At 40.0% G+C, this 24,507-nt stretch overlaps 1 protein-coding gene across 1 annotated transcript in view; it reads left to right on the top strand.

Annotated features, from left to right (window-relative positions):
* The first annotated feature begins 565 nt into the window (after positions 1–565).
* Positions 566–24,507, top strand: part of Pibf1 (progesterone immunomodulatory binding factor 1) — a 182,651-nt gene continuing 158,709 nt past the window's right edge. Inside the window, exons 1-4 of the mRNA XM_059273267.1 lie at positions 566–835; positions 2,876–2,976; positions 4,948–5,146; positions 10,494–10,613. Coding sequence (XP_059129250.1) covers positions 584–835; positions 2,876–2,976; positions 4,948–5,146; positions 10,494–10,613 — 672 coding nt within the window. The 5' untranslated portion in view covers positions 566–583. The remainder of the gene's footprint in view (positions 836–2,875; positions 2,977–4,947; positions 5,147–10,493; positions 10,614–24,507) is intronic.

Genomic DNA, 24,507 nt, shown 5'->3' with positions numbered 1-24,507 from the left:
TTCTTGTTCCACTGCCATATTCGCGCACGCCTTTAATCTCAGCACTCAGGAGGCAGAGGCAGGTGGATCTCTGTGAGTTCAAGGCAGCCTGGTCTACAAAGCGAGTTCCAGGACAGCCAGGGCTACAGAAAAACCCTGTTTTGAAACACAAACAATAACAACAAAAAATACATATATATGTTTAAATTGGTCAAAGGGCTGAGTTCATGATAGAATTTAGTGACCGAAGCCGGGCGGTGGGGCAAACCTTTGATCCCAGCACTTGGGAGGCAGAGCCAGGCGAATCTCTCTGTGAGTTCGAGGTCAGCCTGGTCTACAGAGCGAGATCCAGGACAGGCACCAAAACTACACAGAGAAACACTGTCTAGAAAAACCAAAAGGAAAAAAAAGAATTTAGTGACTCAATATTTGATTTGAGCAGTAATTCATGGTAGTGATCTGGCATAGATTTGAGATCTTTCAGTGCCTAATGGTCTAGGCAGTCTTTAGTATCTCATTAATGCACTATATGCTCGTAATGGTTTTTTGATATATTTAAGTTTATTTCTTTTTACTCTACAGAAGACTGACCCAGAATAAGAAAATGTCTCGAAAAATTGCCAAGGAGTCAAAAAAAGTAAACATCTCTAGTTCTCTGGAATCTGAAGATATTAGTTTAGAAACAACCATTCATACAGATGATGTTTCCTCATCAGAAGAACGAGAGGGTAAAGTCAGAATTACCAGGCAGTTAATTGAAAAAAAAGAAATACTTCATAATATTCAGTTACTGAAAATTGAGCTATCCCAAAAAAATATGATGATCGACAATTTGAAAATGGATTATCTTACAAAGGTAAGAACAAATGCAAATTTTATTTTACCTGCCTTATTGTATTTAAAGTGAAGATAAATAAGAAGTTGGTATATAAGTCGTGTGGTGGCACACACCTTTAATCCCAGTACTCTGGAACCAGAGGCAGGTAGATCTCTGAGTTCTAGGCTAGCCTGGTTTACATGGTGAGGTTCAGGACATCCAGAGCTATGTAAAGTGTTTTAAATGTGAACATGGACGGATTACTTTTGTAGGCTTACTTTTTAAAGTGCAGCATTAGTGTAATATGTATTTTCATAGGAGTGATTTGTAGCCAAGTTTTGTGCTTCACCAAATGTGATGTGACTGACAAGTTTGATAAGAAGAATCAAGATCATGATTGTGTTGTTGAATAGGAGTTGTCCTTCTCTGGAAATCTGATTTCCTTGTTTCCTTCCTACACAGTTACTATGTGTCTGAGCGTTGCTGTATCACAGAAGTCAGGCTTAAGTGACCACTGTCTTTAGCAAGTGTGTCGTGTAGATAAGGATGGCCTGGCTCTTGTATTTCTGCCTTGTGTGCTTATTTAGTCCCAGGGTAGTTCATGGAATACCTGGTAGAGATTAACTAGCCCTAAGAAATAGTGAGCGATTACAAGACACATTTCTTTAGTGTTACTGCTTGTGTTCCTAAGAAAATCATTTCCTCCTGACCGTGAACTGACTTTACTCTTGTTCTTAGCTCTTCCTGTGTTAGTCTCTCTGTCCAGCACTGTTTCTTTTCGTTTCATTTGTACTTTCTCTTGTTAACTTGTTCTTCTATTTTAGTTCAATGCTGTGTATACTAAAATACTACAGTGGCCTTCTACTAGAAAAAATATATTTATTTTGGGCCAGTGACATGATTTGGTGGGTAAAGATGCTTAACCATGCAAGCCTGGGGACCATCTACGGGCTACATGGTGAAAAGAGAGAGCTAACTCCTGAAAGTTGCTCTGGCATGCACACACTTGCACACATACATAACTTGAGAGTAAAAAGGAAGGGCTGGAGAGATGCCTAGGCAGTTATAATACTTCTCACAGATGGCCTGGGTTCGAGTCCCAGAACCCACAGTTCCAGGGGATCCAATGCTGTTTTCTGGCCAGTGAGGGAACCAGACACGAACATGGTACACATACATACACACAGGCAAAACATTCAAACACATAAAAATTCAGTAAACCATAAAATAAAAGATTGATTTAAATTTTTATTGTTTATTTATTTTTAAGGTGCTAGGGATCAAACCCAGAGCTTTCAGCTGCTTCACAAGTGCCCTGCCCACGAGGAAGCTGGAACAATTTCTTAACGGTGCCTCTCTAGAAAAAGCAGAAAATGGAGTTAGACTCATCTGTTTTAAAGGAGAAACAAGAAGGGAAAGGAAGGGAAAAGGAAACAATAGACAAACGCAGGACCAGTTAGTTGTGTAGGGCTTTACAGAAAGCACAGCATACTGGAGAACTGGAAGATTTCTCTGGGCTAGAGCCGTGTCTTCTTCAGTTAGTCACAGAGGAAGTTGTTGGCAACGGTCTCTTTAAGAGTACTCGGCTACAGTGTAGAAGTTTTCACAAAGACAGTTACTTGAAAGTGGTGAATATTTGTTAGCTATTTTAAAGGTAAGCTAAAGGGAGATGTGGAGGTTTGTGACCTATCAAGAAAGGAAATTGGTGGGGAACCTACAGTGGTCCAGGCAAGCATGTCACAAGAGACCCGTTTTCTTTTTTACTCAGAAGCTACAGGGTGAGTGAGTTTAGCAGTTACTCATTTTGTTTGGGGTGTTTCTGATATCAGCCATGTGGCAGTAAATGGAAGGTGTGCAGCACTCAGACTAACTGATGACTACCAGTATGAGCAGAGTGCATCCATGAAGCTCCCCGCTGAGTGAGCTGTGCATGTGAATTAAGGACAAAGCCTGGCACAAACATTTCTGAGACAGTAGCTTCAGCCCAGATTCTTTGAAGACTCTTACTCTGTTTCTTCTAAGTGTTTGTTGTTGTGTTAAGGGAAAGCTGAGTGTGTAAACCGTGTTCTCTCTGTTCAGATTGAAGAGCTGGAGGAAAAACTGAATGACGCCCTTCACCAGAAGCAGCTGCTAACTTTGAGATTAGACAATCAGTTGACTGTTCAAAAGAAAGATGCCAAGTAAGACATGTTTTTCACAAAAGCCTAACATCTATTTATCAACCAAAAGTCATGTTATTCTTGTTTATGCGTGCTGTTATGGGCTATAGTAGGGAAATTTTAAGTTAGACATGCTTATTATCCTCACATGCAGACCACCAAAGGGCAAGTTGCTTTATAACAGTATACAATTGCACAGTTAAAATTCAACATTTATTCAACAAATACTGGCCCTAAAGCAACCCATAAATTATGTAAGGAGCTTTCTGAATTGACCACAACTTGGTATGTAGATAACCTTTTTCTTCCTTCACTTTTAAAACCTTCTGCACTGTCACAGCTGTGTCGTATACTATTACTGTGCCTGTGTGTTTTCTCCAGCTAGATGTATACCTATTAACAGTGAACTAAGTCTGGTGGAATGGCTCCCACCTTTAATCCCAGCTCTCGGGAGGCAGAGGCAGGCTGATCTCTGTGAGTTTGAGGCCAGCCTGGTCTAGAGAGCTAGTTCCAGGACATCCAGAGCTGCACAAGAAAACCATGTCTCGAAAAACAAAAAAAGGAGTTCAAGCTCATCCTTGGCTACGTAGTGAGTTGAAGGCCATGGCCAGTTGAGGCCTTGTCTCAAACAAACAGGCAAAGAAATGAAGTAAAAATTTATTGTTTACTCTCAAATGTACCTATGCCAATTATACCTATGTCATTTAATTTAAAGTGATATAAACAATGACATTTTAGTAGAAAAATCTGTATTGTTTCTATAAAAACAAAAATAAGTTCATTGGAAACACTCAATGAAAGTGAATAGCAAGGTTATAAAAATAGCCCAGCAGTTAAGAGTACTGACTGCTCTTCCAGAGGTCCTGAGTTCAGTTCCCAGCAACCACAGAGTAGCTCACAATCTAATGTACTCTTCTGGTATGCAAGCATACATGCAGACAAAGCACCTGGTAACTCATGCCTTTAATCCCAGCACTGGGAGAGGCAAAGGCAGGCGGATCTCTATGAGCCAAGTCTGCTCTACAGAGTGAGTTCCAGCCAGCTAGAGCTACATAGCAAGACTTGTCTGAAAATAAACAAATAAATAACAAGTCAACCGAGGCAAGACAGGTATAAAGACAAAGCAAAACCATCAATGAGGGGTGTTGGTGGCGCACGCCTTTAATCCCAGCACTCGGGAGGCAGAGCCAGGTAGATCTCTGTGAGGTCGGGGCCAGCCTGGGCTACAGAATGAGTTCCAGGAAAGGCGCAAAGCTACACAGAGAAACCCTTTCTCGAAAAACCAAAAAAAAAAAAAAAAAAAAAAGTCAATGAACATTATCTTTCAGATTTTTGTCGGTGTCTTTTAAGCTCTCCTCTAGGATAGGGAAATGGCTCAGAGGTAAAATGATTGCTGAAAGACCTGAGTTTGAATTCCCAGTAAAAGCTGAGAGTGGTGGTATGTTCCCAGAACCCCAGCACAGCAAGGGTGGAGACTAGTAGATCCCAAGAGCTCACAGGCCAGCCAGTCTAGGATGGTGACCTCTAGGTTCAGTGCATGCTCCTGTTTTTAAAAAGTAAGGTGAAGAAACAGCTGAGAAAGACATTATGACATCAGCTTCTGGCCTCCACACTGCTGGGATGGGTCAGTGGTTGGCTTCGCTGGTTGAATGAATACTTTATGGGGTTCAGTGTTAACTGCATTAAAGAGATATGTCTTGTAGTACCAAGATCAAAGAGAAATGGAAATTAATAACGAGAATCCAAAGCCAACATATAAGGATTAAGACTTTAGCAGATTAAATGTATAATATTGTGATTTGAATTTTTGGTTACTACTTAAGAATGTTGGTCTCTAATAATTTGGGATTATATGTTTACTAATCTGTATGGATTAGTCACTTCATGTTTAATTAATTAGATAAATCAGCACTCATGATAGCCAAGAATACTATATGGAACTCAGAAAAATCTCAGTGATTTTAAAGCTTGCCATGAATTCTCTCAATGTAGGAAATATCAAGAACTAATGAAACAAGAAATGGAAACCATTTTATTGAGACAGAAACAACTAGAAGAGACAAATTATCAGCTAAGAGAGAAAGCTGGAGATGTCCGTCGAAACCTGCGAGACTTGGAGCTGACAGAAGAGCAGTATGTGAAGCTGAAATCCTTTCCTGAGGACCAGCTCTCCATCCCTGAATATGTGTCTGTAAGTGTCCTGAGGACCAGCTCTCCATCCCTGAATATGTGTCTGTAAGTGTCCTGAGGACCAGCTCTCTGTCCCTGAATATGTGTCTGTAAGTGTCCTGAGGACAAGCTCTCCATCCCTGAGTATGTGTCTGTAAGTGTTTTGTGTCATCTGTGCAAAACTCAAAAGCTGGCGGGAGTGGCTCATGCTGTAATCTCAATCCTTAGGACATGGGACAGGTGATCAGCTCCTACAGCTTTGTAGTCAGTTGGAGGCCATCTTCTACAACAGGAGTCCTTGTTTCAACACACACACACACACACACACACACACACACACACAGGGGAAAAAAACATAAAGCTCCATCCATTCTCAGACTGCAATGGGCATTTATGTAGAGGCCTTCTTCATATATTTGTTTTTTATTTTTCTGTTTTAAGTTAGCATGCAAAGTAGTGAGTCATTTTGATGCATATGTGACATTATGCATTGTTTTCTCTTGTCCTCTCCTGGAGTCTCCCCTAACTGCCTGTCCTCGCTGCAGCTGGTTCCTTTCCTCCCCGTGAGAGGTCCCCTCCTCTGCTCTCCTTTACACGTCATCAGGTACTCTCTCTATTTCCTCATGACCCCTTTCCTGGGTTCAGAGATACACACATTTCATTTTAAATTAGGTTCCACATAGGAGAGAAAACATAGTGTTTGTCTTCTGAGTCGGTCTGGATCAAGAAAGGAGGCAGGAGAAGGAGACGCATGAAGGATAAGCAAGCTTAAATAAAAGAAAAAGTGGAGGACTGTTACAGGGGAAGAGATATGGGGAAGAGGTTAGAACAGAAAATAGATCTCTCAATTATGAAGAAGTTCAAAACCAAAGTCAGATAAGTGAGAAGGGGATAGAAACAGAAAGATACGAGTATTTTAAGCAGGTACAATCAAAGTAGCACAAAAATAAAGGGAGAGATGGAGAAACATGGAGGGAAAAGAAGAAGAAAATATATGGCCTAATGAATAATAATATGCAAACAAAATTAGATGTGTATTTGTAGACTATAAAAACAATTTTTAGTGCTGTAAAGTTAAAAATACTAAAAAGTGCACCAAAGGGGGAAAATCATAATAGCAAAAAAGATTAAAAACAAAAAGAAAGACAGAATGAAAACAAGAAGAATGAAGCATCAGAGCAGCTTCCTGCTGGGCCTCAGAAGTTGGAGATTGCCAGTTATATCCGTGGAGACACAATTAATTATTCATGTGTGCTCTAGGCTTCCCTGAGGCTTACGCTGTTTGGAATACTATACTGGACCCTGTAGATGAACGGTCTTGTTAAATGAGAAACGCAGAGCCAATGCAGAGATGAAAGCCCAAGAGGTCAGAGCTAAAAACTTTACCCTTCACTGCTGCTGCTGTCCTCTTCAGCAAGAGACCTACTTCCTGTCTGTCTTTTTTATAGACTTTCTATTCTGCCTTCTCATTGGTTGTAAACCCAACCACATGACCTCGTCACTGTCTGTCTGTACAGACCTCCAGGTCTTCTATGGCTGGTATTGAGATTAAAGGCGTGTGTCTCCATGCTGGCTGTATCCTTGAACACACAGAGATCCACCTAGCTCTGCCTCCCAAGAGCTGGGATTAAAGGTGTGCACCACCACCGCCCAGTTTCTGCTATGGCTTGCTATTAGCTCTGACCTCCAGGCAACTTTATTTATTAACATACAAATAAAATCACATTTCAGTATAATTAAAATATCACCATAGGACACATACCAGGTGTCTCCTCCTTGACTGTGGTAGCATTGTGGCCATAGATCCTTGCTGGCCACACTAAACTTTGTAGTCTTTTGGTTTGTCCCGTGTTCTAGTTAGTTGGAGATGTCCCTCACAGGTGTTAGTAGTGTGGGAAGCATCCATAGCAGGTCTGTGTAGGAAGAGAACCTGTCTTTGTCCTTGCCTAAACTCTAGACTCTGATCCTGCTGGAAGGATGCAGCTATGGTAATCAGCTGGAACTTCAGGGGTTCTTGGGCTCTGTCTGTAGTAGGGAATGGGACATCGGTGGCTTCAGCAGTTGACTGATGCATCTGTTGCCATCAGGTCCAGGGCTATTGACTCTAGGACTGTTCTTAGCTGAGGTAGGTCCTGGCCACTGAGGGCAGCACTGTATTTCTCTGTACACCTCTCTGCCTGAACCTAGCCTCCAGCTGCTTGTACTTTCCTCTGGTCAGCTTCCAGTCACCCTGCTGTCCACTGTTGCCTCCCCCTTGGGCTTTTCCTCCCCCTGGTGTTGTGGCAGACCAAACTGAGACTCCCTGACCTGTGGTTGTTCCAAGTTCTTAGGCCGCTAGGGTAGATCAGTTTGCAACAGTAGCTTTTGTCTCAAGATGACTGTTGCTTGCCCCCTAAGTCACATGGAAAGACAACAATGAGATTTCCCTCCACTGCTGACCCACTCCTGTGGGAATGAGTGTCCCACCAAAACTTTGAACTAGATCTGAGGTTCTTGGGGGCTCGGGCTCGTCCTGAGGTTAGAACTGCTGGCATTCATTTGGTGTACCTTTTGAAAGCCACTTCTGGTCACCCACCCTCTCCTACTAGACTCAGCTTGTATGTGTTATGTATGTGTACTGTTGCATGTGCACATGGATGTGCATGTGTGTAGAGGCCAGAGGACAGCCTTGAGTGTTTCTCAGACATAGCTTTATTTTTATTCATTTACTCATTTATTTTTGAGACAGGGTCTCAATGGCCTGGAACTTGCCAATTAATTAGAATAGTGAACCCCAGGAATCTTCTTGCTCCACCCTCCCAGCACTGGGTACTAATCATGTGCCACCACACCTGGCTTTGTTATATGGGTTCTGGGTATTGAGCTCAAGTCCTCCTGCTTCTGGGAGACATTGACCAACCCTAGCCCCTCAGCTCACTTCCTACCAGTCCATGCTCCATCTTTTTTCTGTACCTTTCAAGTATTCTTTTATTTCCTTTGTGGATTCCTGAACCCTTTCTCTCTTTGGCATAGCCTTGTTTGTCTTATTCTGACTCTCCTCCTCTGGCTCATCCAGAGGCAAGTCAAACCTATCTCACCCCAAGGGTGTTGCTTTTGAAACACCCAACGACCCTCATGAAAATGGAGAGTACATTTAAGACCAAAATTGTAGTGACTCCATAGTCCATAAAATGAGTCATTTTCTGGTGGTTTTAATATTCTCTAAGGGGAAAACTATGAGGCTGAACCAGATTAGTATTGTCTGGGATGAATTAGGAATTGTGGGGGGGAGAGTGGCGTTTTTACAGTTATTAAGGGGTAAAGATGGGGCAGAGTCTTGGTGATAGATTAGTTCAGAATCTAGTATTCCCTTTTTTTTTTTTTTTTTTTTTTTTTTGGTTTTTCAAGACAGGGTTTCTTTGTGTAGCTTTGGAGCCTGTCTTGGAACTCGCTCTGTAGCCCAGGCTGGCCTCGAACTCACAGAGATCCACCTGCCTCTGCCTCCCGAGTGCTGGGATTAAAGGCATGCGCCACCACCACCTGGCAGGAATCTAGTATTCCTAAACAAACTTGTACTTAGGCCTAATTTTTGGAGTGAGTCTCAAGTCAGTTTGGTATCAAGACAGCCTTCTGGCCTAAAGAGTTTTTGTTTGTATGGGCATATCCATTTTATTTGCAATATTTGAGATTAAACCTTAAGGAAACAATTTAGGCACAAGAAGGGTTGGGTACGATGTACTTGTCTGAAGTCCTGGCTACTTAGAAGGCTGAGGCAGGAGGATCTCTTGAACCTAAGGGTTCAAGGTGGCCAGCCTGAGCAATATAGCAAGACTTTATCTAAAATAAAAATGCAAACTTAGAGACACTCTGTTTGCTTTAAAAGTCACAGTATCATCATCCTCATCTATCAATGAGAATCGAATCGGACAGAGTCATTCTTAGTATCACTAGGAAAATTCTTTTCGTTTTGTGAGTTCCCTGAAAGAATGGAGATGAGTGACAGGCCGAGGGCCAGGAGTCCCTAAAGCACACACTGACAGCTGTGGTTTGTATTGGGTATGATTTTTACCTAAGAGCCTTCTTTTCCCCATTTGTGAAGCAGCTGATACTATACCTGTGTTTCTGTTGTAAAGATTAATGTGAGTGTCTAAAACGTGTTCAGTGCTTAGGACAGTGCTCACTGTGGCTTTGTGAACGAGCAGTGCTCCCTACTGTCTGCTGGTGTGGGAGTTGTTCTTGGCTCTCAATGGGTTAAGGTTTCTGGATCAGTGACTTGAAAGAAAATCAGACATTAGCTTTCTGTCCAGCTTTTGATTGAACTGGTAAGTTAGAGTTTTTCTGACCAACACATACTGTCTAAAACAAATACTGTAAGTGCTGTCATTGAAAATTCATTCATAGTAATATAAAGTATACACATTTTGGGGTTTCAGTATTCTTTCACACTTTGGCATGAAATAGTATTCTAACTGATTGATGTACATTTCACTTCCTTAAGGACCAGCCTTAGCACTTGGCCACTTATTAGATAGGGTGTTTTTGCAATACACTCATATGTTAAGGACTTTAGATTACATCCCTATGTAATAAGTAATCCTGAATTGTTCTCTCCTGACTCGTTGATGGCTTCTTAGGTTCTTAGAACCCTGTGGGTTGGAGTACTTGGGTGATGACAGGAAAATGGAAAATGGAGAGGTCTGAGTTGAGTGGGAATAGTGATAGGAGAGGTACCTTCTGATTCACTCGCAGGTCCCCTAACACTGCAGGGGAAGCCTCATTGTAGATTGTTGCCAAGAGCCTAGGATTAGAGCAAAGAGTAAAATGTATCTCTTCATCAAATTGAGATTTCAGTTGACAGAGCAGTGTATAAAATCCCTGCCTTCACAGAGCTTACCTTGCTGTAGAAGCTAACAAATAGCAACGTAAAGTGTTTTATGTGGAATGTCACCCAAGTGCTTCGAGAAAGCAAGCAGGGATGTAGAATAAGGAAGTCAGTTAACTTTGTAGGTTACTTTGTTATTATAAATTCAATTTGATTTATTACTGCTGTATCTGTGGAGAATGTATTCCCAGTGTGCTAGTATGAATCCTTGGTAGCATATTCTGTTTCCTGTATATGTATATCTGTGGTGAATTTTATATAAGATATTGGCAACAGGGCTAACAAAAACAATTGTACTAACATACCTTAATAAAATTACTTGACAGATTTCCAAATTTTCCAGATGCTATCTTTACCACAATTGAATGAGAGTGAGTAAACGGCCAGCAGAAAGTGAAAGCGGCCAGGGCATCCTGCTGCGCCAGGGCATCCTGCTGCGCGGCAAAGTGGCAGTGCCTGGTTCTCATTGGACTCAAGAGTGCTCATTTTCCTTTGTTTGTTTTTAAAGATTCGATTCTATGAGCTTGTAAATCCACTAAGGAAGGAAATCTCTGACCTACAAGTGAAGAAGAATGAACTGTCTGAAGAACTAAGTACGAACAAGGGCCAGCTGAAGCAGCTGACAGAGGTTGGTTTGATTTCTATTACTCTAGGAAAGACACAGCAACTTTCCCATGAGAACTTGTCGATGTTTGTGGGAAGGAGCATGAAAGGGCTGGAAAACGAGCCTAGGGTGCTGACTGCTGCAGCTCTTAGTGAGTCGTAAGTGAGAGACAATTGGAAGTCTTCATCTTAAAAATTGACACGATAAATATGCTTTTAACGTATAACCCACAGTATAGCATTTGTTGATGTAAGTCATTTTCATAATCAAATTTGTTTGAGATCACAAAACCAACCATATCTGAATGTTCTTGTGCAAGAAATATGCACAAAGGAGTTTATAATTTCTCTAGCTTTAGTACATAAAATGTAGGCTAGATATGGATGCCAATGGTAGGAAGAAAAGGAATGTATTTGACTTTTTTTTTTTTACTAGAGACTCATATGTTCTCCTGTGGCAGGACAGTCTTCACTAAAGTGTCAGGCTGGAACATTCTTGTTTATTCTGTGATCTTGACCAAGTCATTTAACATTTCTTTTCAAATGAAGAAAAATAGTTTGTCCTTTTTTTCCTTGGATCACCCATGTTTCTATTTGATAGTAAAATGTTATCTTCACCAAGTTTTGTACAAATATTTATGTGATGTCCTATTTCAAGGGCAGGTTTCTCAATGCTTTTACCCAAAAATAAGTCATATTTACTATATATTTTCAGTCCTGTACTTTGACACTTTGCACAGGAAGGAAGGGTCTAGCCCAGTCCCAGCCTGCTCTCTGTGTCCTGCTGCATAAGCTTGTGGCATCTTCAGCAATAAGGTCTCTTACCATCTCTCCTGGTGGACAAGCCACAGCAGCTGCAATTGCCTAGAGTGGTTTGGGACTCCGTGGCCAGCCACTCACTGGGAGGTGACATCGGGATTGTTTAGGAACCAGTGGCTTCTGGATGCAGCTCTATCCACATGGTGCCTGCAGTCAAGTATATATTCCATGTTTGTATTATCTAGTCATCAGTTGATAGACATCTAGGCTGATTCCATTTCCTTGTTATTGTAAATAGCTCACTAATACACTTGTATGCGCAAGTATCTCTGTGGTGAGATATAGAGTACTTTTGGCATATGTTTAGGTGATGTGGAAGTTCTGTTTTTAGCTTTTTAAAAAACTTCCACACTGATTTCCAAAGTGCTGCCCCAGTTTGCACTCCCACCAACAGTGAATATGGGTTCCCCTTCCTCTACATCCTCATCAGCGTTGGATGCCACTTGTTTTCTTCACGATGACCATTCTAACTGGGTTATATAAGATGGACTTTCAAAGTAGTTTTAATTTGTATTTCCAGGATTGCTAAGGATGTTGAGCATTTAAAAAAATACTTATTGTCTAATAATGGTAATTTTATTATTAAAGCAAGATAATTTATATCTGTCCTCACTTGCTTTGTGTTGTGATAAACACTATGACCTAAGCAACTTGGGGAGGAAAGAGTTTATTTCATCTTACACATTACAGTTCCTCATCTCAGGAAGCCAGGGCAGAGGCTCAGGTGAGCACCCGAAGGCAGGAACTGAAGCAGAACTATGGAGCAGTGCTACTTGCTAGTTTGCTCCGAGACTCAGAGTCATCTAACGTTCTTATATAGGCCTAAACCACCTGATGAGAGATGCCATTGCACAGTAGACTGTCAATTAACGATCAAGAAAATGCCCCATACTGTGACACTATGACCATAGCAACTCTTACAAGAAAAACATTTCATTGAGATGGTGGCTTACAGTTCAGAGGTTCAGTTCATTATCATCATGGTGAGGAGTCTGGCCGCATGCAGGCAAATGTGATGATGGAGGAGTAGCTGAGAGTCTTACTAGTAGGCAACAGGAAGTCGACTGAGACACTGGGCAGTATCCTGCACATAGGAAACCTCAAAGCCCACCCCCACAGTGACACTCTTTCTCCAACAAGGACATACTCACTCCAACAAAGCCACACCTCCTAATAATGCCTCTCCCTGTGAGATTATGGGGGCCAATTACAACAAACTACCACATGTGTCAATTTGACAACCAAGATTAATTAGAATCTGAATTATGTGATTTTTAAACAAAAATTTCAGACTAATATAAAAAGCAAGTGAGATTTTCAACAGGTAAGGACTGGAGAGACTATTGCAATCTATAAGGTAAGGTGTTAAGATCTGAGTTACTGAAGAGTCAGCTGGAGATGCTAGGTTACTGGGATTCAATTACTAATGAGAACTAGTCTTCAGTTCCTAGTTTACTAAAAATTCTAAATGAAATGGCCGGTTTCTCAATTGGATGTTTCTGATTTGTTTCTTCTGTTGCTTGATATGTTTTCATTTTGGTGCTTTGGTGGCATTTCATATTCTTCTCCTTTTTAGTATGTAGGATCTATTTGTCTGTCTGTCTATGTATCTATCTATCTATGCAATGAAAACACAGAATTTCCCATCAAATACAAATGTAATAGCAAATCTTTACTTTTCTAGAGATGGATCATTTAAAATTTCTTGATCACTACAAAAGTAAACGTTCCTTTTTACCTTTTTGAGACAAAATACAGTTTTCTTTCAATTCAGGAAAGAAAGCAAGCTTTACTCATCTATTGCAAGGAATGAGCCCTCTGTAATGAAAAGACAGATTAACAAAAGAAGAGCACGACAGGCCTGTTTAACATCAGTTTAATGGGACACAGGCACCCTCAGAGATGAAGGCCCATAGAACACTGCATTTGTGTGCACAGTCGTGTGTAAGTAGTAGAGGACAAGGCTGTGGTTTAATGGCAGTAGCCTGGGCAGAGGAGCTGGGAGGGGTGAGGGACACCTGGCCAGGCCTGCTGGTTCAGATTCTCGGCTTCTCTTCCTGACATTCCTTCTCTAGATATAGAGCCATACACTCCTGACATAGGCATCTTCAGAGGAGGAGAGGAGAAAGTCAGACTTCTAGGGCCTGTGGCCTGCTGAGGGTGGTAGGGTGGTGGTGAGGGCGCTTTCCCTTTCCAGGGCCAGCTCCTAGCCAGAGGGTGCAAGGCAGAGATCTTATTCTAGTTTTCTTGAAAGGCGTCTTTGAACTTCAAATACTCTGTATTCCTATGTACCCTATTCCAAGTTGCCATACAGCAGGCAAAGAAATGGTTTTGGTTTGTGGGTTTTTATTTATTTATTTATTTATTTATTTATTTATTTATTTATTTATTTATTTTGGTAGCAGACAACCTGAAAAATGCATCAGTGGAACCAGGGCCTCCACTGATGCTAAGTTTTTCTGGTTTTCTGAATTTGGCAAGTGTGAGGAAAAGGTAGTGCTGCTTGGTTCAACAGTGAGAGACATTGCTTTGCTAAATCTGGGGACAAGACTGTGCTGTTAAAGGCTGCAACCAGAGTAAACTTACTGAGCTTTAGAAAGATGTGACCCGGAATATTCATTTTTATTATTTGAATGATCTCCTCATACAACAATTCAGTAATTATTCAGTGTTCAACTTACTCATACTTAAGGTTGGGTGTTTTAAAGGGAATGATGTGGATCTTATAAATGCCTAATTTGAAAATTCAATAGAATATGGATTTTGAGAAGTGTAATAGCTACATGGCCTTAGAATTTTAAGGTGTGTCAATGGCGAACTTGAACTTAAGTTCATGTGTAATCTCAGTGTTAATGGAGCAATGAGAGCAGGGCTAATTTAAGTAGTTAACAAATTGCGTGCCTGACTGGAGACCCCAGGAACTGTAAACGCATAAACCGAGCCTTATCTGAGCTTATTAAATGAGTATGGGATGAGATTTCATTTAAGCCATATGTGTATAAAAAATACAGAATTAAATTCATAAATTTTTCAAAAAGCTAATGATAAGGTTCCAAATTTTTTACTAAATTTTGACACTTTTTTAAAAATTGTAGTAAAGATATATTTCACATTGACGCAGCCAGGCCAACTATTGTGTTGTACCTCCAGAATTTTCCTGTCTTGTAACACTGAAGCTCGCCTTAGACACTAATCCACCTTTGCTCTCCCTGTCCCTGAGAACCACTTTTCTACTTTGTTTCTATGGTTTTGATTACTTTAGATACTGCATAGGAATGGACTCATGCAGCATTAATATTTATTTCACTTAGTGTATCATCAGATTCATCCATGTTTTAATATAATTTCCTTTTTGAAGATCTTTAATAATATGTGCATCTGCCACATTTCTTTATTCATCTACAGTGGACATCTGGGTTGATTAAACTTCTTGACAATATTTGACAGACTTTTACGAATTGTTATCTTGATTTCTGAGGGAATTGCTTTTCTCATTAGCAGTTGAAGGGTAAGAACCAAAATATAGGAAAGAAAAAGATTTCAATGAAAATATAGCCCAAAAAAAAAAAAAAAAAAAAAAAAAAAAAAAAAAAAAGAAAATATAGCTAACCATTCTCTGTTAAGTCTAGTGTTATTAAATACTCAATAGTTTAATTTATTACATTGATGAGGAAGAACAAATTACGATTTCAAGCTTTGCAAGATTTGTCTGAGCAACGAGTACCAACTAGCGAGGCAAGTTGAGGGGCTGCTTCAGCTTATGACTTGAAGACTCTCCTTTTTTATGTAAGCTGTCAGTTTACATATCCAAATTAGCATGTGCAAAATTGACCACATTATTATAGAAAGGTGAAAACATACATACTATTAGCTGACTAATAGTATTTCATTGCTACAGTAAATACTTGATATAATCAAATTATAAGAGAAATGCTTTATTCTGACCGCCATTTTTTTTTTTTTTTTTTTTTTTTTTGGTCTCAGTCCATGGTTGGTTGGCTCTGTTGTTAAGGGGCCTGGTTTTAAGATTACACACCGTGGTTGGGAGTGCATAACAGAGTGAAACAGAGAGGGGAACAGCCAGATCCCACAACCCCTACGAGAACAAAGCCCCTGGAGTCCTCCCATGAGAGAGACCCTTAAAGGTTCCCATCACCTCCCAGTAGCAAACTCAAACCAGGCTGTGCCTAATGCATGGTTCTTTGTGCACACTCACAATCCTAACGGTAACAATAACTTAAAAGGATTTCACAGTAAACACCAATATATATATAGGACATAATTCTACCGTTAACATTTCTGCTTGTTTTGTGTTATACATATATGTTATAGGTTATACAGATCTTTCCCTCAATTGTATTTAATTTTGTGAGAAAGTTCTAGACTCTTTTCTTCAAGTATTGGTAATGTCTTCATTTTCTGCTGAAGACTATTCCATTGTGTATATTCCTACATGTATTGACTGATGGGCATTTGATATGCTTCCATTTTAGAGACTTATAAATAAAGCTTCTACAATATTTGCACATGGATTTATATATACACATATGTTCTCATTTCTTTTTGGTAAATCTTTAGGTGTGGAATTTTTTGCTTCAAGTATTTTTATTTGATAATTTATTAAAGCTTTTATTTCTAGGCTACTTACTATAAATATATTTGTCATCTTTCATGCCCTTCAGGTAGTTTAAATAGCTGCTTAGAATAATGCTGCTAATTCCAGTGCACTGGTCACCTCGGTGTGTCTGTGTGTTTGTCTTTCCTTTAAGCATATGTCACATGTTCCTTTTGACTTTCTTTTTTAACAATTCATCAGAGAGTACAATTGGGACAGAACTGATGTTTTTAGTTTAGGAGATGAGCTTCACTAGGCCCAGACTCTCTACTGTGTCCATTTGGTAGCAGGACACATTTCAGTTCTGCTGTTCTGACCTTTGTGGTCTAGAGTCTGTCCCATATATGTATTGATCAGCGGGCCAACAACCTGGGCATATCACCCACGGAATCCAGTTCTCCTTTGGCTCTCTCTGGAATTCCTTCCTCCCTCAACTGCAGGTGTAGCTGTCTTCTGACTCTGCCAGGTAGAGACTGAGGACCTTGCACTCCACCGTTGTGTGTCCAGCATGGCACAGAAGGGCCTGCCCTCGTGCTAAACACATTGAGAACAGACAGACAGACAGACAGAGCTGGGAAACCACCCAAGTGCTGGTCTCTTCCACTAGTTGAGGCACCCTCTGGCATGGGCCTGGCTTCCGGCTTTCCTGGGCCTCATCCTTGAGTCTGCCGTAGTACTAGTGAGACGGAGCTTGTTTGTCCATTACCTTAGGCAGAGTGGTGGTAAGCTTGTCTACACACAAGAAGAAGTATACTCTATGGATGACAAATATTTGGCCTTGAGATCTCTGTAGAAAGAATCTTAGTTTCATTGGAAACTATTTTTCTCATTTGGGGTTTACTGATATGAATGAATGATAACCATTTTTTACTATTACATATGAAAGAAAGTACTAGAAGCAGAACTTGTAAAAAGCATGTCCAGAACTTGAAGAAAGTTTTAGAATATTATTGGTTGTTTTAGTAGTTTAGACTCCTTGCATTAGTCATTCTTAATCCCTGAGGAAGCAGTGAAGTTGAGAGCATAGAAATGAAAGTCAGGTCATTGGGAAGCTGAGCTTACCCAAGATACAGAAACACTGGGAGATGATGAGTGGACACAAACAGCTAAGAACAATTAGTGAACTGGAAAAATATCTAGTAAGTTATTGACTTGAAAGAGAAGGCATTCAAAAGCCGGGCAGCAGTGGTGCATACCTTTAATCCCAGCACTTGGGAGACAGAGGCAGGCGAATCTCTGTGAGTTCGAGGCCAGCCTGGGCTACCAAGTGAGTTCCAGGACAGGCACCAAAACTACACAGAGAAACCCTGTCTCGAAAAACCAAAAAAAAAAAAGAAGAAGAAGAAGAAGAAGAAGAAGAAGAAGAAGAAGAAGAAGAAGAAGAAGAAGAAGGCGGCATTCAGTAATTCAGTAGGAAGAAGAAGGAGGAGGAGGAGGAGGAGGAGGAGGAGGAGGAGGAGGAGGAGGAGGCATTCAGTAATTCAGTAGTACAAGTTCAAATACAAAGACTTTCCAGCTGAGAAGCACAGGGAAACTTAGAAGCTAAGGCAGCAGCTGAAAACTGGAGACATCTCAGCAACAACAGCTTGGTAGTGATGTCCTAAGAGAAACTTGGACATTTATTTGCTATGTCTCTGAATTTTGAGACTGATGATTAAGGAATTAAACTTTTGTTTTAAAACTGTTCAGCTTGCGAGATCCAAAATGGCCTTAGTGTGTATTTTAACCACATGGTGGCAGTATATACCCAACTATTATCTTTAAGACAAACAACAACTTTAGGTTATTTGGAAAATCTTGCTTTTGAACCAGCATGGTACTGACTTGCCTTTTATTTGTATTTCTTATTTCCAGTCGTCTGCCTACAACACTAAATGCTATTTTTCCTAATAAAGTTCAGTTGTTCTATAGCTGTGAGAAATATGAAAAACAAAAACCTTTCTTCCATGATATATGCTCTTCAAACCAAAGGTCCTTCTGTTACTACAATAATTTCATAACTGTGCCTACCAAAACATTGAGAGATTTTAATGCCACACAATTATAGTAAACGTAGCCCTGCCTCATTCAGATAATCAGTTCATTCATGGCAGGTAGGTGAGAAAAGTTCCAGATACTTAATAACATAATTCTTGACCTTTAAAAAAGAAATGACTTCCTAAAATGACAATTTTAATGCTCTTGGGATTTTCTTGTGAATTTGTTTCTAGATCTCTAATTATTTGGAATATGTAGATACTACAGGGCAAAATGTGATTGACTTTTTACTTTAAGTCTGAGATTTCTAAGTGTAGTAGAATTCTAACCTGCTTTGAGCTGTGCTGCATTTATAAACTTGTCTGTGGTACTTAATGTATAAGTGCTCATAGGTATCTTTATTATAAATTTCCTTCGCGCGCGCGCATATGTGTGTGTGTGTGTGTGTGTGTGTGTGTGTGTGTGTGTGTGTGTGTGTTTATGATTGGTGTGTATGTGCAGCACTCAGAGGCCAGAGGGGAATGTTGGGAGTCCTGCTCTATCATTCCATGCATCATGCCTTTAAGGCAGGGTCTTTGACTGAACCTGGAACTAGACTGGCGGCCAGCAAGCCCCAGTGATCCAACAGCTTCTGCCTCTCATATCACTGAGGTTCAGGGTACACTCACTGTCAGCATTTCATACGCTTGCTGGGGCTTTGAACCGAGGGCCTCGTGCTTGCACAGAAGCCCTTCTGTCCAGCGAGCCGTATGCAGTGCAGCTAAGCTGTGTGCAGCTGTTTTACTATTTTAGAGTGAATGCGACATACTTCTTTCCTTCCAATGGAAGCAGTGTGAACTGTACTGGGTAAGGCCTTAGGGAGTCTACACTTACTAATGCTTTAAGTTCATGAGGATATGGTGAAACACATCTCATGAGAGCTTTGTAACTAGGAAGTTTGTAGCTGGAGAATTCTCTCCAGGTCCCGCCAAGCCCCGGCAGTCTACCAGCCCACTTACAAAATAAACACACAGACGCTTATATTATTTAAACTGTTTGGCCTAATGGCTCAGGCTTCTAGCCATCTAGTTCTTACATCTTAAATTAATCCATTTTTATAAATCTATACTTTGCCACGCGGTTCGTGGCTTACTGGCGTCTTCACATGCTGCTTGTCATGGCGGCGGCTGGCAGTGACTCCCTCCACCTTCCTGTTCTCTTAATTCTCCTCTCTGTTAGTCCCGCCTATACTTCCTGCCTGGCTACTGGCCAATCAGTATTTTATTTATTGACCAATCAGAGCAACAGATTTGACATACAGACCATCCCACAGCAGAAGTTCAACTATATTTTGTTAAACTTCCTTGTTTAGAACCTTGAGTACATTTCTTGAGAAAAACCCTGCAAGATTACCTAGAGGCTAATCAGCAGTATCTATAGATGAATAAGACAGCTAATTTAATTTGTATGAAAATGAGGTGTTTCATTAATGATACATACTTGTTTAAGTGTTGTGTTTCAGGGTTTATAAACTGTTTTCTCAGATTCTTTATATTCTGTTCAGTTTATAAACTTAAATTTCCTTTATAGGATACATGCTTAAGACACTACCCATCAGACACAATTATCCTAGAGTGTAAAACATATTCACTAGGAAATAACAATATATTTGTCTCTTCATATTAAATTAAATAACTGATTAATCTTTCAAATCATGGACATCCACATGGATTCCAATTTTAGTCTGAGGTAGAACTAAAGATCTCATTTTCAATAAAACTCAAGATTCTAGTGAGATAGGTACATGGACCCTGAACATGAATCATTTGAGAATAAAACAGGTTTTGTTTGTTCATTTAATTGATGACATCTTTGCATTTTAAAGTCAAATTTGAGTGCTTTGATTTTTTTTTACTTTTGTCTTTGATATAAAAGTAACATTTTAAATATTTTATTATTTAACACATGAGGATAAGATTGGAGTCACATTTATAATTTGTTATTACTAAATTTCACTTCTGACCTATGCATTTAAAATCTTGCTTTTTTCCTGAACCTGTTGAAATTTCACACATACTGCAGTGACCTAGCTAGCACGATGTCAGCTTCAAGTCTGCCATCGGATTAGAAGCCTCATTTAACTCGTTGTTTCCTACATGCTGTATGAGGAAAGAGGTTTTTAAAGATTAACATGCCCTTTTCTTTTCCTTACATTTGTTCCTGCTTTATGTCTTAAGTAACCCATCGGCACTTTTGAACTTTAATTTGGGGGGGCAGGTTGTGAGTAGTTTAATTGATGTTGAGATGAAATTTTGAACCCAGTGGCCAAGAGGATGATCATGATACAGTATCGGGGAAACACCCTCTGGAGAAATCTCATAAATACCTTGGATTAACTCCGATGTCCTATGACCACTTCATTCTGTTGGTCTTGAATGTTCCACCTCTTTCACTAGATATAGAATAATTAATTGGACTCGGCTGTCTTCATAGAGCTCAACTGTAAACCCATCTGGCTAATTAGTTTTTGAACCTGGACAGTGGTAAACTTTCACTTACTTGTGTAGCTTTTCCCTGATAATGGTTTAAGTTCTGCATTTCTACACATTTATAAGCTCAGCTTTCTTTCACACAGAATACAGTGTTTCTTCACCCAGAGCTTGAAAGCATATTTATGATCATTAAAAAAATATTTATTATATTATTTATGGTATCTGTGCATGTCTGTGCAAGTGTGTATACATGGATAGGTCAAAGGACAGCTTATGGGAGGAAGTTCTTTCCTACCATCACGTGGGTGCCGGGATGGAACTCAGGTGGTCAGGCTTGGCAGCAAGCCTCTACCCACTGAGCCACCTCACTGGCCCTTTTTCGTTGTTTTAAATTTTATACTTTAAGCCAGGAGGTGGTGGCGCACGCCTTTAATCCCAGCACTCGGGAGGCAGAGCCAGGCGGATCTCTGTGAGTTCGAGGCCAGCCTGGGCTACCAAGTGAGTTCCAGGAAAGGCGCAAAGCTACGCAGAGAAACCCTGTCTCGAAAAACCAAAAAAAAAAAAAAAATTATACTTTAATTTCTTTGATGGTTCAGTTATTAGTAGATTTGTATGTTCAGTGTTGTGGATAGATAATTTGTATTGTCATTGTGATGTCAGTGTCCAGACTGAGGCAGGAGTATGGTGAGTTTGAGGCCCAACCAGGGCTGCATGATGAAAGGCTGTCAGAAAACCAACCTCAAAGACAAACCTAAACAAACCAACCAAAAATGAATAGGCTTAATGTGAATTCCTTTGTGCCAAAGTTGAAAAAGGATAGGTTAAGAGTTATGGGAAAAGCTGGCAGGAAGACAATATTAATATCAGATAAGGTAGAATTTAAAATTAAAGCCATACAACAAAATAACAAATGTCTTATGATAAAACGTGATGTTGTAGAGAGAAACTTTTATATGGTGAATGGCATGAGATCTTAATAAGACACAATAAGGTTTGGGAAGTTTAATTTGCTTCTGGGAGAACTTGTGTAGATGTGATCAATAAAATAAATGAGGCCTAGAAGAACTAATTCTATCAGTTTTGATATAGCTGTTGTAAAGAGAGCCTAACTGCCCCTGACCAGAGAAAATGGTATTTTTATACATCAGTGGAAAGTTTGCAAGACTACTGTGTATACTTGATCACGTAGGAAACAAATATATTTTTAGGTACAAGTTTTATAGTTTCTATTTTTATCGTAAGTTAGTAAAACAAAGACAAAGGATGAAGGGAATTAAACTCCCTTGACAGTTAAGTACATCTTTTGGTTCAAAAAATTTTGGAAAGAAAGCAATGGAAACAAGAATAGTTATGTCAGAGTTCTCAAAGCATATTTAAAATTATACCAGAGAAAAATCTATGGCCTTAAAAAAAATCTCTTTGCTACTACACAGAAAGACAAACATAAAGAGATGCATTCCTCATGTGAGAAAAGCGGAAGAGCCAGGCATGGTTGGGACACGTCTGCCAGGCAGCACTTCCCAAGCTCAAGCCAGTCTCAAAACAGTCTAAAACCAACACAAAACCAAACAATGACGAGGAACAAACTATTGGAAATTAAGGGTGTGTGTGTGTGTGTGTGTGTGTGTGTGTGTGTGTGTGTGTGTGTGTGTAACAAGCTTGAAACTGAAAGTGAAGGGTGCCAACAAAATGTAGCTTGTAAGGTAATCAGAAGTGCAGCCCTGAACCCTTTACCATAGGAATCTTATGAAGGTGAGCCAGTGTCCTGCTAGTCTGGTTACTGCCAGATTCAGAGAGGGGTTAGCCCAGCTGGGTTCAAAGTGGATTTCCATCACAACCGTTAAGGCTACTACTCCAGAGTACTGAAAAGGATAGAAAATTCTGATGTAATGTAAAAGCAAAACAAAGTAAATTTATAAGCTCATTTTATTTGTCCTATGGAAACAAGTTCAAATAAAATGTTCACAAATGCATTCTACCATTACTCATTTATTTTATGTGTGTGTATGCCTGAATGTGTGTGCCACATGTATGCAGGTACCTGTGAAGGTCAAAAGAGACATCAGATCATCTGGCAATTATGTACCTGGAGTTACACTGAGCCACAGTGAGGGTGCTGGGAACCAAACCAGGGCACTCTTCAAGAGCAATAAACGCTCTGAAAGGTTGAGCCATCTCTCCAGCCTGAATTCTACCATTATATCAAAATAATTGGAAGGATGGGTTTTGGCTAAGGACCTCCAAGACCAAGTTCTCAGTGCAAAGGAGATTTATTTTCCCCAGAAAGACAAAGACAGGAGATAGAGGACAAGGGAGAAGAAGAAGGGAACAAGGGAGAGGGGACAGGAATATCTGTCCCTAAAGGGACAAAGGACTAACTCTGGGTAGAGAGGAGACAGACATACACATAGGCAAATGCTGGTTTATAAAGGTAAAAGGAAAAGCCTGAGCTAGGCTGAGGTGTTTCATTTTAATTGGGCGTGTTGATTAGGTGAGCCAAAGGGGGCTTTTGATTGCTGAATTTCAGTACTTTGGTAGCTGGGGCTTAGTAGCCAGCCTCAGGAGGAGGAAGTGACCGAATAAGGGAATAGACCTTGGTGGCTAGCTTTAGGAATGTAATCTAATAGCTTTTAGCATGCAGAGGGAATAGGGGAGAAGGGCAAGACCTGTCAGCGCCATGTTTGCCAAGCTTGAGCTGCGTAGAGTGCCTTCAATAATGATACTTTATAGGATTAGTTAAAGTATATTCCAAACATAGAGAGTAATTGTGTTACAGGTTGAAGGAGAATGGCTATGTGAATGTGTTAGTATCTGTAGCAGCGGATGGTAGTGTTCAGCTTTTGTAATTGATGAGTCCCCCACCTCCATTTTGAATGCATTATTTTGCCCATGTGCATCTGTAGCAAGGAAGGTAATGGACTCAATGAAGAAAGCTATCAAATCTGCGCTGGGATGATGGCTCAGCTGTCTCAGCACTTACTGTGCCAGCAAGAGAACCAGAGTCCTGATCCCCAGAACCCATGTAAATGCCAGGTGGGTGTGGTAGCCTTGGAAGCATAAGACAGGTTTCCCCAGCAAGCTGACTAGAGTCTGTGTGTGTCCACTAGTTATGCCTTAACTAAGAGATCTCACTCAAAAGAATAAAGTGGAAGAGCAGTCAACGAAGATTCCAAACATCAGCCTCCTTACCAGTGTGTGTGCATACACTCCCACATTCAACCATGCACCTGCACACATTCAAACATACATATACACATGCATTTGTACCGCATAGACACAAGAAAAGAAAGAAAAAACACCATGAGATCACATTGTTGAGCATGGGAATACCATATCTTAGAAATCTCCCAAAACTCCAGAAGTATTGTTCTGTGATTAATATATTAAGCCAGTTAAGTTATATTCCAGGTTTTTCTTTCTTGATCATTTGGGAGATTCAGAGGAAAGAAATATAATACAGAATTAAGTGTGGGGAACTTATTTTAGTTGATGGCTATGAAAAATAAGTGCTCCAGGATCTCCAAGAGAAGTATGAAAGAGCAGATGTAGTTAAGGGAATGTGAGATACGGTAGGCCAACCAAGAACTCAGTGTAAACGTTAAAGCTTACATAGGCAGCTAAGTGTGGTGTTGGCATGTAAACAGATAAATATAAATGGAACAAAATTTGTCCTTACATTTTATTTGATAGCACAAAATTAATTCCATGTAAGTTAAAAATGTTAGGAGAAAAAAATCACAATTACTTTAACAGTCACTGAGCTTTTTATCTTACAGTCAACATATTTTTAGGAAGTCTAGGAAAGAAATTGTTTCCATTTATAACTGGACTTTAGGATTTCTTTCTTTTTTCAATATAAGAAGAAAATTCAGAAAGATTACCAGTTCTTGTGATTGTTAACATTGGGAATTAAATTTGCTAAGTGCTTAGAATTTATGCTCACTGTTACTTGAACATTACTGTAGTTCTTGGACTGTAGACACCACTAGGTTTTAATTTAAATGCATTTACAAAGAAGACATGCATAATTAAAATAT

Source organism: Peromyscus eremicus, chromosome 9 (assembly GCF_949786415.1).
Source record: "Peromyscus eremicus chromosome 9, PerEre_H2_v1, whole genome shotgun sequence".
NCBI lineage: Eukaryota > Metazoa > Chordata > Mammalia > Rodentia > Cricetidae > Peromyscus > Peromyscus eremicus.
Note: the sequence above shows the minus strand (reverse complement) of the source record. Positions and strands in the feature narration are given on the sequence as shown.